The 18,935-nt window shown below is 41.4% G+C and overlaps 1 protein-coding gene across 4 annotated transcripts in view; it reads left to right on the plus strand.

Moving 5' to 3' along the window:
* Nucleotides 1-215: 215 nt before the first annotated feature.
* Nucleotides 216-18,935, plus strand: part of INO80 (INO80 complex ATPase subunit) — an 81,284-nt gene continuing 62,564 nt past the window's right edge. The window contains exons 1-9 of one of the 4 annotated variants that reach the window (XM_080394820.1): nucleotides 216-355; nucleotides 8,364-8,549; nucleotides 9,413-9,579; nucleotides 9,671-9,738; nucleotides 11,275-11,433; nucleotides 13,237-13,357; nucleotides 14,668-14,882; nucleotides 15,929-15,982; nucleotides 17,562-17,765. In XM_080394820.1, the coding sequence (XP_080250946.1) occupies nucleotides 8,407-8,549; nucleotides 9,413-9,579; nucleotides 9,671-9,738; nucleotides 11,275-11,433; nucleotides 13,237-13,357; nucleotides 14,668-14,882; nucleotides 15,929-15,982; nucleotides 17,562-17,765 (1,131 nt within the window). In that variant the 5' untranslated portion in view covers nucleotides 216-355; nucleotides 8,364-8,406. Of the gene's footprint in view, nucleotides 356-405; nucleotides 6,605-8,363; nucleotides 8,550-9,412; nucleotides 9,580-9,670; nucleotides 9,739-11,274; nucleotides 11,434-13,236; nucleotides 13,358-14,667; nucleotides 14,883-15,928; nucleotides 15,983-17,561; nucleotides 17,766-18,935 lie in introns of those variants that run through there. The other 3 variants (XM_080394821.1, XM_080394822.1, XM_080394823.1) reach the window with 3 other exon arrangements.

Raw genomic sequence — 18,935 nt, forward strand, 5'->3', positions numbered from 1 at the left:
GCGCGGGCCCGGGGTAGCGGGGAGGCATGCGGGGCTCGATTGTTCAGGCCTGGCCATGGCGCCTCTCCTCCCCCCCGCCATGGCTCCCCGTGTCCCTGCTCCTCTCCTCTCAGTGAGCGAAAGTGGCCGCCGCCGCCGTCCCAGCGCCCGCAGCCGCCGCCTCCTCCTCAGCAGCAGCGCGGGCGCCATCTTGGCGAGGCAGGAGTCGAGAGCGCCCCGCGGCAGGAGACAGGCAGCGCCAGCCCCAGCAACGCGGGGCGAGAGGCCGGGTGGAGCGAGCGGGGAGCCAGCCCAGGAGACACCCCCAGCCCCCCGCCGCCGCCGCCGCCGCGCCGCCGCCGGACCCGCTACCCAGGTGAGCCACCGCGGCGACCGGGCAAGGACATGTGGGGCCGGGGCTACCACAGGCGGTAGCGGGGCCCCGTCGGGGCAGGCCGCGGCTTCGCACACACACCCCCCGCTAAGCGGCGGCGGCCGCAGCAGCCGGGCCTCTTCTTAAAGGGACAGGCCCCTTCCCCGCCCTGCCCGCCGGATGCGCCCCGAGACACCCGCGGCGGGAGCCGCGCCTCCCCCCCTCTGCCCGGAGCGGGGTGGCCGCCGGGCCCCCGCTATGGGGGGTGACGGGGAGGGGGGAGGGGGAGGCGGTTGCGTGCACCTGCGGGCGCACGTGCGCCGCGGGGGGGGCGCGGGGGGGAACAGGGGGGAGGCGGCGCGTGCGCGGCGGGGGCCGCGGGGCCGGGAGGGGCCGCGGGCCCGGGAGGGGGGCTGCCGAGCCGCCGCACGGCGAGCGCGGTCGCCGCACGGGCAGCCGGGCTGGCAAGGGCCGCCTCAGCGGGAGCGGGGCTGCCGGGCCGCCCTGCGGGGACCGGCCGGGGAGGGGCGGCCCCACGGAGTGCGGGGCGGGAGCGGCCCCGCTCAGGTTTGTGGGTGCCGGCCGCCCCGAGGGCCCGCCCTCGCCGCTCCGGGCCTGCGGCCGTGCCCGCCGCCGGGGGGAGGCGGACCCCGGGCAGCCCCGCCGGTCGCGTCACGCAGGGCCGGGGCTCGGAGGCGGCCCGGGGCCGGTGATGGGCGTCTGCCGGGCGCGCGGCCGCTGCGGCGTGAGGCGGTGTGTGCGGCGGGGCCCGGCCCGGTGTCACCGGGCAGCGCGTGCTTGTCGGTGCCCTCCTGCCGATCGCGCGTGGTCCAGCTCCCTCTCCACGCTGTCGTAGCCGAAAATAAGAAATGCCTTCATTTTCTTCTCTGCGTGAAGAAAACGGTGCGGGTCCATCCCTTTGCATAGTGACATGTCTTCGTGCGCGTTACCAGAATTCTAGTTTCCTCGTATGAACAAACCTACTGCCTGGATTCGTACCGCACATCTGGTACACCCGTGTGTGACCAACACTCGTCTGTCTTTAACTTACTTGCATCAGAAATGCTGTATTCGCGCTGTCGTTCCTTTAACATGCACATAGAGGAGTATGTCGTGACATTCTGAGGTTGGTAAGATCGTGAAGGAAAAAGTACAAGAAATAGGGCTGTAGCTTAAACCTTTTCCTGATGTTTAAGGATATTCCCTGTAATTCCCTTTCAGTTCATCTCTCACATATATGTCATTAAAGCTAAAATACTGCCTTGCGTTTCTTGATTGTTCAAATGAGCGAGTTTTGTGCCATTCGGGCATAATGTACTAAGCTGTAAACTAACTCTGTAATAAACATGCTATTTGACAGGCTAAATTACATGCTAGGGATTGTTTTAGATGGCAAGAAGAAAGCGGCCCGCTTAGAGCTTTCTTGGATGTAGTTCCCTTTTCATGGTCTGGGGTGGAGGGAGTGAAAACCAAACAAAACCGAAACCATCCATGCAGTTTGTATTTTGTGTACATGGGGAGAGGAGGAGCGAAGCAATGGCGATGCGTGAGGGTCGCAGCTGGTGCTGTTACATAGAACAGAGTATGGATGTATTGTCAAGAGGTCTCCATAAACACTATTAACTGCCCTTCTGGGACAAGACCTACTCTAACTGAATAATTAAATAGTTAGGTTTGTTTTTTCTGTTAGTTTAGACATGGAGGCAGAGCAATGACGTGCCAACTTTTGTGTTTGGTATGTTTTTAAGGTATGCTGTCGTTTGCTTACATGTTTCTGATGAGTTTTTTGCAGAGCAGTATAGGTTTTTTGAGTGTTTGTGGGGTTTTTTGTTAAATAATAATTTTTGTTAAATAAATAATTTTGTTAAATAATAAATGAGGCCCTTTCTGTGACTGTTACTTGGGCAGTTGGGAAATTCGGAACCTGTTCCTCACTGGCTTGTCTTCTCTGTATATAAAAGCAATTAAAAGGTGGAACAGAGATCAATGAAGTGCTGTTTCATTCCTTGGAAAACAATATAAAACCTTACCACAAAAGCAAAACAGTGAAGTAGAGTACTGTTTATGGGACAGTATCTAGTTTTAACTAGATTTCATTACTCAGAAAAGCAATTAAAATGGATTCTTTTTAATTTCAAATTGATATTTTTTTAAATTCAATTGTTACTGTCTTTTATTCATTCAGCTCGAGTTTAGCAGAGACTGAGGACTGTAGGTTCATATGGAATATCATATCTGCTTTTTTTAAAGCAATAATTTCTTGTGCATTAAAGTTATATTTAAGACGCTTCCATAAGAAAAGACTAGATGCGGGATTATGTTTCACTCTAAGACCTGATAGATAGTGTGCTTTGGAAATGGTTGTCAGTGTCACTACACATTTATCAAAGCAAGCTAAGATGTGAGAGGAGAAAGAAGTGTGTAATTCTCCTCCAGGCAAAACACCTCTTCAAGATTTTTATGCCACTGCAATTGTTTGTATTAGCGATTACATGCTTATAAAGAAATCTGACAAAAATATGCCTCACCAGTATTACTGTACTAATGTAAGTTTTCCGTACAGATCTTGACTGAACCTTACATGTGGATATGTACGTTTGCGTCAGGGGTTATTCTGGAGATGTTACTACAGGAAATGGTTATGGTATTCTGCTATTCTGATGAGAGTTGTATGTCTCAATGGTAAATTTCTTCAAGAAAGAGAATTGTCCTAGGTGTTCGTATCAGTTTGGGAAATCTCTCTAAATAAGTTGGTGTCAAAATGCAAAGCATGAAAAGACCGTGTGTGAGTGCAAAACCAGAAAACTGCTAAATTGTGAGGGAACTAAGATAGCGGGTTGTATTCTTGCTCCCTGTTCTTAATCCTGCTTTATGGACAAAATGTTCAGTGCTGTAAATAGAGATATGAGGAATACATGCTTTCTGTGTGTCAACTGGGATTTCAGTTTTTTTTTCTGCTGGAAAGTTTTGCCAGCGTGCTCACCCCAGCTGGGTGGAGGAGAGGTAAGAAACTCTGCTTTTCTGGGCTGAAACACTGGAACAAGTGAGCGTGCTCACCTGCCAGCTAGTAATGCTTCATCTCCATGCATTTAGCGTGTGACAGGTGAGAGGGAGTTGGGTTTACCTCCCTGATTTGCCTTGCATTTGTCACAGGCTAAGCAGGGGTACTGTGGATTAGCGGCTGTGTTGTACCTTTTGCCTCCATGGCAGCTTGTGTGTTTGTGCCCTCAGCTAGGACAGTGGCTGTTATCATTAGTTACTATGGTGTTTGATGTGTTAGTGCTGGGCATAAAGAGAAGAAAAAGTAATCCTTTGGGCCTTAACTGAGGTGTAGAGATGCCGAAACAGAGAGACTGCTGGAGGAAAAAGTACTATTTCAAACAGCTGTGTAAAGCAAATCCTTTCTAGCTCGCAGCTTGGCACAAGTGCCAGACTGTGCTTGCCACTTACAGGGCTCCTGCTTTAAACTGTTACCTGTAGTGAAAACTTTGTTGTGCTTCATTCAGAAATAGCCAGTAGACATTTCTTTAAAACTGGGAGAATCCACGTTTAAAGGTAAGCTGCTTCGTGACAGCAGTGTTTTTGCTGTTTGGTTGGTGCAGGTTGGTCTGTGTAAAACTTGGAAACCTTGTTATAAAACATAACTGCTCTCTGAGGACATCCTTGAAGGATTCTTTTCCAATGCTGAGTGTTTACTTACTGCCTAGATGTTACAGTGGGCAGACTTGAAAAAAGTGTGAAGAAACCCCACACCTACATTAACATGGAACTAAGCAGTGTGATTTAAAACAGGGTGAGGAAGGCTGCTTCAGAACTGAACTTAGACCTTTAAAAAACTAAAGGATTGTGAAAGTTATTTGTATGAAGTTGGTATATATGTAACTAAACTAGATTCTGCCGATGATATTTTACCTGTGCTTTTAATAATTCGGAGGGCCAGATGATACAATTCAGTGGTTTCAGCGTGAGCTTCTGATTAAGTAGGGATGTTAGAGGATTCAAAGTATCTGCCGTGAGCACAGCAGCTATTCCCAAATGCCAGTTTTACTGAACTGTTATAACTTGAGAGATGAAGGGAGAAAGCAAGTAACTGCTCTATTTGGTACTGACACTTAACATAAAATTGGCTCATATCAGCCAGAAAGTCATGATGGCAGAAGGATTACTCTGCAGTGTCCAGTCATTTCACCATCTGTAACGTGTAAGGTATTTACCTAAATGGTATCGTCAGTAATGAAAACATTTTGAAAATCCGTATTTCTGCAATCTTATTTAAACTGAGTAGGCAAAAGGATAGATTTGTTTAAAAAATGGCAGTGAATGTCATTAGGGTGTAAATCAATTGAACCAATGTCCTGAACACCGCTACCTGCTGTAGTGGATCGGGCTGTGGTGTGCCTCTCACTTGTTTGTTCCCATCTTCTCTCGCTTCAGTATTCAGGGAGTTTTTACCATTGGATACCTTTGTTTCTTAAAACCTAGAGTGGGAACAAAAGAACAGAGAATAAAGAAGCATCTGAGCTTCCTGTATTATTACTTTGATCAGCAGAGAAGCACTGGGTGATGTTAGCATATAAATAAATGAAAGGCTGAATTCAATGGCTGAGCTATTTTTTATTCAGTTTGCCTGTGTAACAATTATTAAATTTGGTTTGGGTGGTGTTAGTACATTTAAGAATATTGTTAAGCTCTTCTGTGTTTGTTTATTTGGTAGGCAGGATACAGATGAGTAACTGTTTCTTAGGATGAGAGTAATTAAATTTGTGTGTACAGGAGCTTTGTGGGTCAATTAAAATAGGAAGACAAGCAAAAAAAGAATGTCTGTTTTGAATGCTGAAATGTAGGGTACTTACAGTATGTCAGCACAAGGAGGTCTTTATTAAATGCTGAAATGTAAGGCTTCCTGATCTGGGAAGTAATATTTAGGAACGTAGGTATCTGAAAAAAATATGGCCAATACAGGTACTTAGCATGTGTGTGCACATTCTAAATTGTTTTAAGCTTTTATAAGTGAAAACACAGCTAAGTGTACACAACAAGGAAATTTAATGTTAAAACATGGAATGAAAGCTACTCTTTACAGTTACCAGCAGTCATTGCAGACAGAGGGTGTTAGCACTTGCTTTTCATACTTGTCTGGGAACTCTGTGCAGCAGCAGTGAGCCACTCCTGAGAAAATGGCTTAGTTTTCTATTTACTAAACACATCTGATAGCATCTTCTTTTCATAGGGTCATTTATATCTTGCGAGCAAAGAAATAATCTGGTTCTCTCCGAGTCCACGTGAGCGTGGAGCCAGATGAGCACCGCTGCCTGAGCAGAGCAGAGGCACTCATCCAGCCTGGCAGGTCCATGTGGACCAGCACTTGGGCAAGTGCGTCTGGGCAGCTAGGAAAGCATCCAGTTACTCATTTTAGATCAGGAACATGATTGTATTTGTTTTGCCTCCAGCCTGTTTGCTGTCCTGCAATTAAAAACTCGACCTCAAATCTATCTTAATTCTTTCCTGTTATTCTGCTGTTAAGCTTGTATAGTTTTGTGAGGGCAAGGCTCGCTGGGGCAAAAGAGTGTGTTTGGCGTGCTGGCTTCTGCGGAGTGGGTGAATCCCAGTAAAATCCTGTGTGCTTTGTGCCCGTTGGGGCACATTTCTTTCCCACGATGCCTCCAGAACAGGCCATGCCACTAGGAGTTGGGTTTTGGGAGGGAGGTTTTCTGCAAAGAGCAAACAAGTAAAAGATGCCTTGTGGTTCTGAGTAAAATCATCCAACAGTGGTTGCACGTGACAGTTTGGGTGGGAAAGTCACATAATGCCATGTTAACACAACACGTTCTGTCGTTGACAGATACGTTTTGAAATTGAGCGATAAAAGGGATCACCGTGTGTCTTCTGGTATGGTACTAGGGATTGAATCTTGCTCCTGTAATACGTGTTTGTCATTATTAAGGGTGATCTGAAGGGAAACCACTTTCACCTTCGTGGTGTCCTTTTCTGAATGATTTCTTCAACCAGACACACAAGTTTCATGTTTTCTCTTGTTTTCTAACCTCTTTGCTTTCTTCACAGCCCTGTCTCTTGGCAGACAGTTTTTGATTTTAGGATGGGTTGTTTGTTTTTTTCCAGATGGCTGTTAAGCAATGTGACATATCCAGATGAAAGTTTCATGGAAAACATGAATCTTAATACACTTTACCATAGGGAAAGCTTTCAGGTGCTTTGTTCTGTCTGTTAACTTCTGCTGGAAGTGGGTATTTGGTAAGAGAGGTCAATCATTCTGTTGCCGTCTGCTCTGTGAAGGTCTAGCATATAGCATATAGAAACCTGAATCTAGATAGATTCAGCCTAAAAAAAAAATAATTAAATGAGGGCTGTCACCTAACAATTTCTGGCAGCTGTTTATTCTGTATGGATAAAGGCTAGGTGTTTATTATGAAGTAATAAAATTTGCTGTTGTTCAGCCACAGCCATCGGTATCAAGGTGGCAGTTGCTTGTCATAGTTTTTTGTAACTTCAGAAGTTCTCGATCTGTTCCATAATTTTTGAGGACAAAAGACTTGGAAGAAGTTAGGTGCTAGTTTTTAGACTGTATATTGAAAGAGAGAACAATTTGAAGACCAGATACTCAATCTGTGTTTTTGTGTATATAAGGTTAAAACAATTAAGTTATTAACAGTTCAATAATTGAACAAATATAAAATGTGTTGTAGTAAGTTAATACGAAGTTTGCTTCAGGTTTTGTAGTATTTTTAAGAAGTGTTAGAAATCAGAATGATCTTTCAGAAGAACAATTAATCAAAGCCTTTCAAGAGCTGACTGGTTTTATTTTTGTCCTCCACCAGAAGCAAAAGCTAAAAGCATTTATTTATTAGTGAATACTATCATATTTAGGGTGTTGACAGCACTTTTGTTTATGCAGTAACACCTGTGACTTTGGAAATAATTCGAAATTATCTTTCTTACTATTGTTATAACAATGATGGCATCTTTTGTAATCAAAGAAAAACAAGATTCCAGTTGACAGAGCTATTAGGGTAACCATTGTTAACGACATGTTTTGTAGTTGAAGGAAAATAAAATTGCAGTTGACAGAGGAATAAAATATTGTGATAGTTTTGTTTCTAAAGTGTGTATAATGCAAATATTGCAGGGGGCGTGTGTGGGTTTTTTAAGAATCTAAAGTCCTAGAACAAATGAAACGTGAAAATCAGGCAGGTTGGTTTTACTAGTTGAAAAAACATAAAGCTAGTGTATGTTCTAAATTGGTAAGCGTAAGAAGTATGTAACACATTGCTAATTATGTGTTACTTTTTCTTTAATAAAGATAACAGATGAATTTTAGAACAGATTTTTTTTTTTTTTGGTGCGGTATTTGTAGCTTGTTTGTCAACAGGTGGCAGCTACGTTTTGGGTGCTCTGAGAGTCGTATTGCTTTAAAGTAAAGGAAAAGTCTTAGGAGTATCCTGTAGACTGCAGCTATGAACTGAATGGTAAAAACAACAGAAGGACAATATTTTCAGTAGTTCTTCCTTTTTGGAGTAAGTTTATATATGTGATTCAAGTTAAGAAAAATAATTTAATTGCTTTCATTCAGCTTTCATGATAGGCAGCTGCCCTCTGTTTGGAGTTAAACATGTTATCTTTAATAGTGATGCAAGTTTACTTTAGATGTTCAAGGACTGGCTGCATTGCGCTTGCATTTCCCTGTTGGCACTTGGATTGTCATGCTTGGTCAGTGCCATGCTTGTTCCTCTCAAACGGCACCCACACGTCATAAACCAGAAACCTTAAGAATTGCATTTTTGGCTATTGTAATATTGTGATGGAAAGTTTAGTGTGAATTTCTGATTGTTTATTGTACCTGTTAACTGCAGCCTAAGCTTTTTGCCCAGGACTACCTCTGTTACGTGTTCTGTGAGACACTAGTATTTGGTGTCAGGTGCAGGAGGTGTGCTTGCTCACCGAGTTCCTCCGTTCAGAGGTGGTGGTGATGATGTCTGTTGTTCCTTCTTGACAGCTGCGCGTTCAGAGGCACCTGTGCATGAGGAGAAGTTTGTTCTATGGCCTCAGAGCTGGGTGCCAGGGAGGATGGCAGCTGCTCGGAGCTGGCAAAACCCCTTTATCTGCAGTATCTGGAGAAAGCTCTGCAACTGGATCAGTTTTTACGACAGACATCTGCCATTTTTAACAGGAGTATATCCAGGTACCAAAACCTTTTCTGTTTTTCCTTGGGGACATCAAGGAAAGAGAAGCATTTTTATTATATCGTTCCCAGGCCACACCACATTAAGGATTTAGTAGTGACTTGTTCATTATAAACTCCGCTCCTTTAAAGGTTTTGGACTGTGCTTCTTCTACCTGGCTCTGATAATTCAGTATGTTGCCAGCCCATGTACAAATGAGCACAATGTTTTAAAGCTTTCTTGCATAGCCGAGTGCCCAAAACTGCCTGCAAAAAGTAGGAGGAAGAAACGCAAAGTTGATTTTTCAGGGACTTGGCCTGTGGCCAGAAGCAAAATGCAGAGACTCTGGTGAGATGCAGAGTTTTTATGTAAAGTAAGTTGTAGCCATGAGAAGCGAGTCATCAGGGTACGTTTCTGTCCTGGACCAGTTTACATTTAATTTCATCGTTGTTTTGGAATTGTAGAGTTACAGAACTGATAACTGTATAGGTAACAGAAAACAGGTGTATTTACAAGCATGAAATAAGACCCATTCAAGGAGTAGAAAAAATATAGTTTCATAGTTCTCACATATACAGTAGTCAGTAGTGCTGAGGACTTGATGTTAGTTTCTTGCTTATTTCATGCTTCTCAAATTAGATACCTAGTTAAAGGCTGAAGGTGCAGGTTGATGGCATAGCCAGGCCGGTCTGATGATTAACTACTGCTGAGGGGTTGATGGGAAATTATTAACAGCAATATTTCTAATGTGTAAAATTATATCTGAAGCTGTCTCAATTCTCAAACCTTGAGACAAATGGCCACATGTAAGAAAGTCGTGTGGGTGTCTTCTCTTTTGAATATTTTTCCTTTCATTGTCACCACATTACATGTTGCCTTGCAGTGATGAAAGTGAAGATGGATTGGATGACAATCCTTTGCTGCCTCAGTCTGGGGATCCCCTGATGCAAGTTAAGGAAGAGCCTCCAAACTCTTTGCTTGGGGAGTCTTCTGGAGCAGGGAATTCCGGGATGCTGAACACACATTCCCTGAATGGAGTACTGCAGCCAGGTAGGCAGGCGCTAGGTTGAATCTTTGCTTTCTTTGGGATAAGCTGGGAAAAGCAGTATTTCTTAAGAACTTTATTTTTTTCTCTAAACAGAACCAAAGTCTGAAAAAGGGAGCTTGTATAACTTTTCCAAACTGAAGAAAAGCAGAAAGTGGCTGAAGGTAAGAATGTTGGAAAGAAATGCAGCTATTGTGACATCTGTGACTGGAGTTTCAGTCAGCACCTTGTAGACAGCAGTGAGCAATTCCATCGTGTTGTCTGATGTAGGTCATGGTGTAGAAACGTAAGCAAGGAGACGACGGCAAGAAAGTTGAGCAGTGGTCAAAGCATTGCCACAAATTATCACAAATACTTTTTCCCAATACAGTAAGTTTACAGTAAGCTTGTTCTCCGTAGTCCATTTAGTTTTACTTTACACGTGCTACGGAGAGTTCAGGAAGCTAGACTAATGTGTTTTAAGAGCTGCTTTAAATCATGTGATGCAATTTAGTTGATGCAAAATCTCCCACTAAAAAAGTAGCATAAGGTGATAGAAAGCTGTGGTAATATTTTGTGTTGCTGAAAAGAGGGCTAGAGGGCTCCAAATGAATTCTTTGGTCTTGTTCTGTATTGGGTGGTTGTTTGCTGCACTTTGTTTTTTGTTTTGTTTTTTTTTTGGTTTGGTTTGGTTTTTTTTCCGAGGTAACTGGAGCTATGGTCCCTTGCGAAGAGGAAAGAAGTGTTTTTTTTGGGGGGGGTTGATTGGCTGGGATATTTTGGTTGGGTTGTGTTTTTTTTTCATTGAGAAAAAACACTTACCAAAGCAACAAGTACATTCTACAGAGGCTTCTCATCTTGGAAATGGAAAGAAAGAAGAGTATTTGATGGCTGATAACGAATATTGTATTAGACTTTGGATAGAACAAAACAGAATTATAGTCTTTGTAGATTTGAGGCTTTCATTTTCATTGTGTAGCAAAATGGACAGTAAGCATTTCAATTTTGGTTAGCAGCAGCATTTTAGTTAAATTTCACGGTGAGTATACATTCAGAAACTTGAAGTAATTTTAGTACACTGTCAAAATTTAAAAATTATCTATTATGAACTGTATTACATGGATGTTTGGGACTCCCTTGAAAATTTGTTTCTATGATGAACTCAGGACAGGGTCCAAACAAGGATGGAAGGAGAGAGTGGAATGGTGGCTTTATGCCGCCTTTGTGTTTTTATTGTACTGTGGCCTTGTGTAGTTAGCAGCAACAGGTTGCCAAGAGGTCTGACAAGAGCCAAACCTGCTACAGCTAATGCTGGTGGAAGGGGCAGAGTAGCAGGATAAACTACAAATGGGGCAGGAAAGCACTTGGAACCATACATAACAAAGTGCCCCTACTGGTATGTCCCGGGTTTTCTTGCTGCCGCTTGTCTGAGACCAGAAAGTGGATTCTAAAATGACTTAACTATGATGAAACTAGCAGAAAACTACCTCCCTCAGATCAGAACGTGTGTATTGGATTCACTGCTACAGAGTACTGTACCTCAGAAAAAGATTTTCCATTTGAGGCGTTTCAGATGGAAGATGCTTTGTAAACACTCAGTATCGTTGCTGGGCCAGACCCACAGCCCTTTATTCGATAAAAGCTCAAGAGTGCTTTGCGTAATAAACAGTTCCGTTTAGGGACTTGCAATTATTGAAGTAATTCCCATTTATTATTGTTAGAGTATCCTTCTGAGTGATGACTCCAGTGACACAGATTCACCAAGTGATGAGGATGGAGAGGAGGAAGAATTTTCCCTTTCAAGGGAGGAACTTCACAATATGCTGCGATTACACAAATATAAGAAACTGCATCAAAGCAAATACAGCAAAGACAAAGAGGTAAAAATCCAGAATTTTTACATTTCCTTGATTTTTGTTCTTTCCTTTAACTGCATTATTTTAACTGCTGTTGTATTTTTATCGAAAAACATAAGGTTTCGTGGATTGGAAAACATCCTGTTAAGTAGACTAGAACAGTTTTAACATTGGTTGCAGAGAAGGCTTGTTTAATTACATACAGACCGAAAAGCTGTTTATGCCTTATGCTGAGAATCTGTCAATAATTTATGTAGCTAGTACTGGCACAGGTGTTATATAGAGCTTCCGCAATGCTCTGTCCCAGTGACTAGAGCAAATATAGGGCGCTAGAATGCAAGATTTGGATAACATATGTATGAAAACTGAGGTGCTGTGGGTTAAATTCTAATACGTGTAGTAGCTGCTGTTCAAGACTAAAATTTATATTTAAACCTAAAGCAGTATACTTGCATCATCGTTGAAGTGATGAGTAGGAAGGCAGTGTTTACATTCTTGAAAGGGAATTCCTAGTTCTCCTTACTGTTTCCTGTCGATCTTTGGGAGTTTGCTTCACATTTTTCTTTCTTGCTTTTCTTTTTTATTTTGGGTTTTCTTCTCATATTCTCTTTTTTCCCTTCTTATAAGAAAATAGTCTGCCACATTTCTATATTTTTGTTATTATTAGGCCACATTCTATGACCGTTTTGTTTATAATAATATATTTCTTCAAATTTATAAGAACTTTTGCAGAAATTATTTTCGTTGCTGTTTTGAATCGCACCAGAAAGTAGTCTCAGGTGAAGGAAGTCATCCTATTCTGCTATCAGAGGATGTCTCTGAAATTAAATTTGTCTTCTTGTTGCATATTCTTTTGAAATTTCTCCAGAAGAGTGAAGAAATGTTTTCCCACTCGGGTCTTTGATTCTGTCCACTTCCTCCCTTTGTTTACTTGTTAAGTTCTAAACTGAGATTGTATTAGTGTCTTGAAATATTACATAACTACACAAATAGCCATACACCCAATTTTTACACAGGTCATAACTTTTGTTAGGTTTTACACAAGTATTTATTTCCAGACTAGTAAGAAATAATACCCAGTGGGAATCAGCAGTACACAGTTATGAGTGGGGGAAACACATCTGTCCAAAAAAATATGTATATGCTGATGTTCTCCCCTTTCAAAAATCTTTCGTTAACTTAATAGTATGCCTAGGTTTTAAATTGTTAATTTCTGACCTGTGCTGTCTTTAATTTGCCTGTTTATGTGTAACCTGTGTATAGTTCTTTTATTCAGCTGAAATATTATGCTGGGAATATACTGAATTTTTTGATAATTTGGGGTGGGGGGAAGCTGAGGCAGCTGTATTTTTGCTTAACCATCTGAATGTTCAAATTGTTTGTCCTTGTGGAAATCTTTTAAATGCCTCCTATCTAAACCCATCCTTTTACATCGCTTGGAATGATGAAGTAGAACATGTATGTCATTTGGGAGTGCAAGCAAAACCAGTAAGAGGACCATAATTGGATCACTACATGTGATGTGCTGCCTTGCTGGGCAGGACCCATACGGAAAAGATAGAGCAGTGTGCTTGGAAGTGTAAATTTCACTGCCTGCTCTTCCTGCCTTACCTGGTGGGCTTGGCTCCCTGTGCAGGACTTGGAGGCCACCTCTGGGAGCAGTGGTTTCACTTTGGACACTGTATGATCCTTGATAACAATGCTAAGTATGGAGAAGTGTATGTTTTCTGATCTCTCGTCTGTGATCAAGATCTGAACTTTTTTACCTGCTATCTCTGTTACCTGCTATATGTTCTGCACTCCTGTGCTCATTTACAACCACTTCAGTTGCAGCAATATCAATACTACAGTGCAGGACTGCTGTCAACGCACGATCCTTACTACGAGCAGCAGCGCCACCTGCTAGGGCCCAAGAAAAAGAAGTTTAAAGAAGAGAAAAAATTAAAAGGTAAATTTGCTAACCTTGTGTTTTAAAATGGTTGCTGTGATTAAACTTCTTTTCCTACATCATTTCCTTTGAATAAACATAGATGTTTCAAACTTTAGGGTTTTGCATTGAAATAGCCAGTTCTGTCAATGAAAAATTCTTCAGGATATACTGTGCTTTATCTTCTGGCTTCTAGAAAGCTAGAGTGGAAAAAAAAAGGAGTGTGAACTGAGAGTTCATGGCTTTAGATTTTCTTTGTGGGCCTCTGAATCTAGAATGAAGGAGTTAACACAGTGAATACCTTAGAGCTTTATTCATTGCTTCAAAATCCATAAATACCATTGTATATCATGGTCCATTTACTCAGAGTTTTTTGGAAACATGATGGTTCCTTGAAAAATGCAAGAACTTCTCCAGTACCTGCTGCAGTTATTCCTGAATATGGAATTTTAGTGAATAAGAAATGATAGGGACTGAAAGTGTTTTCTGGAAACAGAGGTAACTCAGAATTGATGCCCAGTGTGAGTTAAAATAGAATTACTTCTGTAACCTCTCAGCTGGAGTTTCTCAGATGCATGTTTGCCAGGAAGTGCCGTTTCCTTTCTTGATCGAGCTGGTAGCAGCATAAATCTGTAAGGAAGCAGGAAGAAAAGGCTATGAACTGTCACAGTAAGGTGAATTCTCTCCAGTGCAAGTACTTAAGTTTTGAGCTGTTTTTTATAGGGGCCTGTTTTGGGCTTTCTTCCTTCCTATCTTTCTGCAAGTTCCTTGTGACTGTGGTTTTGGTTTTTTTGTCTCTCTCCACTAATCTTGAAGTATCCATGATTTTGCATACTCACAAAAATGTGATTTGCATCTGATCCGGTACCAATTTCTTCTGAAAGCTGGTATCTCTAATACATGGTAACGTGCCAATCTCTCTCAGCTACTGAGAAGTTTTGTTTGATACTTACCCTACCAAACGCTAATGTTGTTACCTTTGTTTGTCTTACTTTTATATGTCTTTAAGTAGAACTTTACCACAATTCAAGAAATAGTGCATCAAGTCCCAGACATTTTGATTCCTAAGGTGTGTTTCCCTGGGTGGAAAAATTGCATTTCGCCACCCTTTTTATGAAACAGGAAAATCTTTCCGCTATAAAGTAATGAGAAGTTTTCTAATTTATGATAAGTGGATGGTATCAGAATTGGCAAACACTGATAAGTTTGGCTTTTTGGTCGGTTCCACACATAAATTGACTAGGATAGTTTACTCAAGGAAAGATACCTGACTAAGTGTGTTCCAAAACCAGGAAAATTAATTTATTTTTATGATCATTGTTGCCATGCAGGCAAGTTGAAAAAAGTAAAGAAAAAGAGGAGACGGGATGAAGAACTCTCTTCAGAGGAGTCACCACGACGCCATCATCACCAGACCAAAGTTTTTGCCAAGTTTTCTCATGATACACCACCACCTGGGTCCAAGAAAAAGCATTTGACTATCGAGCAACTTAATGCACGTCGGCGGAAGGTGTGGCTCAGCATTGTTAAAAAGGAGTTGCCAAAGGTGAGCTTGGCTAATGGCTCTAGGTCGATGAACACAGCAAGGCAGTCAGATAAAAAATTAACTGAGTAGGGAGCTGGCACTTGGAAAAATGGAGTGAAGTAAGGCCTGCTTTTTCTGGTGGTCATTAATGACCAAACTGATATTCGGTAATCCGTAAGCGACGTGTATTTGAATTTTTTATCACCAGTGATATCCAAGTGATCATGCAGTGCTTTGCCACTGCTTTTGTTTGGCTATCCAGCCTTTTTCTATTAACAGTACAGTAAGCTGTAGCAGGTACTCCTGCTAATGTACAGGATAGAGCAAACCAGTATCTAGCTTTTACATAAAGTTTGGGAAAGGAATGTTTCAATCGTTGTAGCTTGCATGGGTTTTGAAGCTTATTTCAGAAACAGTCTAGGGAAGAGTGTATCGTTTACAGGACAAGCTTCAGGCACATTTGAAATAGAAAGCTGGATTTACACTTGCTGGTTTTCTGAGATATGGTTGGAGTGGACATTACAACCTGCTTTTTGGAGTTCACAGTTAACAGACTTTGAATTCTAGGAAATTGAATATGAGTGATGGCTGCATCATCCTCTGTGAACTTACAAGCCAGGGAAAGAATATGTGCAGTGTGATAGACCTTATATTTTCAAGGCTGATTTTGATCATGTGAAGAACATTAACTCTTAAGAATTAATTGCACATTATTCTTAACATCTTTGGGAAACAGTGGAAATTTTTGTTGTTTACTTCAGTGGTAACAGTGAAGTAGGAGAACCCTGCTTTGCAATAGTAGTAATTAAAGAAATGATCCTGGAAAATGAGGAGTTTTTACATGCTTCCTTCAGGAGTTGGAACACGTTTATGTATGCCTTCAGTAATTAAGAATGAAAAGCTGTTTTGGTCAGAATAAAAACCACATACAGTACCTGTACCCAGCTACACAGTAGTGTACAAGGCTGAAGTTGGCACGTTTATCTGCTGAGGACTGGATAGTGATCTTTCAAAGTACTGTGAAGCCATTACCCTTTAACTAATTTTAAGATGGTATTCTTTTATAGGCATACAAACAAAAAGCCTCAGCCCGCAACCTTTTCCTAACCAACAGCAAAAAGGTAAGTGTTGTTTAGCTTTACACTGGTACTTGTACTGGATGTGATAAGCAAACTGTAACCTCTTTAAGTTTCTTCCATTTCTTACAATACGGACTATACTAGCAGGGTGTATAGGAGAAAGCACTGTATCGAAGTAATTTGTCATTTAGTATAAGGCTTTTCGGTTTTTTAGATGTGTCATTTTGGGCATATTTTGTAAGCAAAGGATGAAACGAACAACATGGATTTCTTCCATGAGATCTTTTTGGCTTTTTTTAAGATTTAGTTGGTACATTTTTAATTTACTGATCTTTGATAGTAAATTAATGACTTCAGTACACTTTGGCTTTTGAACTGCCTATCTGTCTGCTAGCTAGAACTTGATGGTTTAAGCATTCTTGTTTAAATCAAAGGGGCTCTTGGAATGTTAAATCTGTTAATTTACATAAATATATAGGAGCTGAGATTAAAAATAGAACAATTTTTTGCTTAAGTGATTGCAAAAGGAACGTATCAGAGTCTTCTCTGAGAAATGTCATTGTTTCCACCTAGAAGGAGTTATTTAAGAACACTTGGTAATGGCTTTCTGAGCATTTTTCAAGTGTTACGCTCAAGTGTCTAATTCATTTGTATGGCTAGTGAAAAGGTAGTCAAATATATGGCTGGGAATCACCCGAGACAAGAAGATATCGAAAATTTTCTATTCTGTATATGTTCTCAAGAAAAAGGAGCATTTTCTGTTTAAGGGATGCAGAAAACAGGACCTGCATGCGTATATGCCTAAGAAGCTTTGCTGTAGGTAGGTTCTCTCCTATGGTCCTCCTTAGCCAGCCGACTGGATTGCTTTGTGATGTCTGGGCCGATGGCCTGTGATTACTGTACTTGTAGGGATCACAAACTGCATTTTAGCAAGTAAGTGATGCAGCTGACTTACAGGGTTTGAAATTCCACTTTTTTTTTTTCTTTGTTTCGTCTGATCATTTGAAACCTGTGTGTTAGAATTGTTGATGTGCAGATTTTAGCAGAGGAAAAAACCGCTGTCAAAACCAACAAACCCAACAATTTTGATCATTATGTCAACGGCATTAATTTATTTATCCTAGAATGAAAAAATATGTTGTATTATGCTGCTTCATGACATGGTAGGAAAACGGTAGGATGCTCTCCCACTTCTCAGTGTGTTAACGTAAATGGGACTGTGTTCCACCAAGACTGCTATTGCAGCAGCCTTATTAAAATAGTGAGAAAAGAATCCCAGGAAAGGGCCTGGAATAGGTGAGTCGGAGTTGCAGGCAGGCCTTGAACTTGGATCTGCTGAGTCCCTTTCAGGAGCCTACCCACCAGATCAGTCCTTTCAGTGCCGTGCCACGCTGGAACTGTCTTCAGGTTTTTTCTTCACCATCTTAGGAGGTTTTTGGAAGTTTATGTTCTCTCATGCCATTTCAGAAGCATTACTGCTGAGTAAAGTATCACAGTTTTTTCTCTTCTGAAGGATCAGACTTGGTTATAATTAAATTTGATGTTGTTCGTTGCTGTTTTGTTTTGCTTTTTTTAAATCTGCCCCCTTTACCACTGTTTCCAAAATCTTACTTCTCTCTAGCTTGCCCATCAGTGCATGAGGGAGGTACGTCGAGCTGCTCTCCAGGCCCAGAAAAACTGTAAGGAAACGCTACCACGGGCACGTCGTCTTACCAAGGAGATGCTTCTCTATTGGAAAAAGTATGAAAAGGTGGAAAAAGAACATCGCAAACGAGCTGAGAAAGAGGCTCTGGAGCAACGCAAGCTGGATGAGGAGATGAGAGAGGTACAGCAGAACCACAGATTGCTGATAACTAACCTGTTGAGGAAGCACAGAAGTGACCAGATAACTCGAGTTTCTAAATCCAAGCCATGAAATTCAGTTATTTGTTCTGTGTCAGCAATATCCCACCTATTTCTTCTGCTATCTTAAAATTCTTTATATGATTCTTCTAATGTTAGCTAGAGGTGATTTAAAAAAAAAAAAAAGCCTTCAAGTTGCGTGCATTCTTTACAAGCGAGTGAAGGGATTAGAGAAGCAGAGTGTGTGTCAGACATACCTATCTCAGTGCAGGTAAGGGCCAGCCTTTTGTGATGGTTTGTATATCACTCTGGGCCCAGAAGGCAAGCCACCTTTTCATTCACATTGAACTATATTTTTTTTTTTTCCTTCCTTCTTTTTCCCCTGCTGTAAACTGATACTGTCATTTTTATATGGGGCACAGAATTTTTTCTGTGATTGCTCTTTTGTTGGCCAAGTGACGGCTTCATGGACTCCATTATGGAGCAAGAGGGGCTGAATGTAAGAAAAAGCTTCCTTGCCAAAGCTCTGTAGTGGATTTGTGGTTGTTACCTTACATGTGCGGTGATGAGCTAAGGTTGAGTCTTTAGAATACCTGATGTTTAGTTTTGTGCTTAAAGTATACTTTTATTTATTGTGTTCCTCTCATTCTTGCAAATTCATAAGCATTTTGTGAAGGTTTCAGCTGACTTAGATTCATTGACATCTTCTAGCTTATAGCATTTTTTAACAAGAACCTAGGAATGAACAGTTTCTGCAATGTCTTGCTCAACGCTGAACAATGATAATATCTCAACTGTATTACCTCATGATGTATTTCACATATTCTACCATAATTCTTTTTATTAATCAATAACAGAATGTTGAAGTTAGGTTGTCACAGGAGCATTTTTTTAACTGTTCAGTTCTATTGCTGTATACCACTAAAATACTGTTTATTTTTGTCAGTCTTTAAAAGTTTTGTTTACACTGAAAAATTCAAACTTTCTTTCATTAGATTATGGTGTTCTTTGCCATGATTACTGCATTTAAAAGAACGTCTCATTTGCAACAATTTTATATTTTAATACAGATGTTTGTGGTGGTGGTCAGTGTTACTGTGTCAACTAGTATACTAGCATTTTGATGTCACAGCGACGTGCATAACATAATCCA

The sequence above is a fragment of the Falco punctatus genome, assembly GCF_963210335.1.
Source record: "Falco punctatus genome assembly, chromosome: 7".
Classification (NCBI taxonomy): domain Eukaryota; kingdom Metazoa; phylum Chordata; class Aves; order Falconiformes; family Falconidae; genus Falco; species Falco punctatus.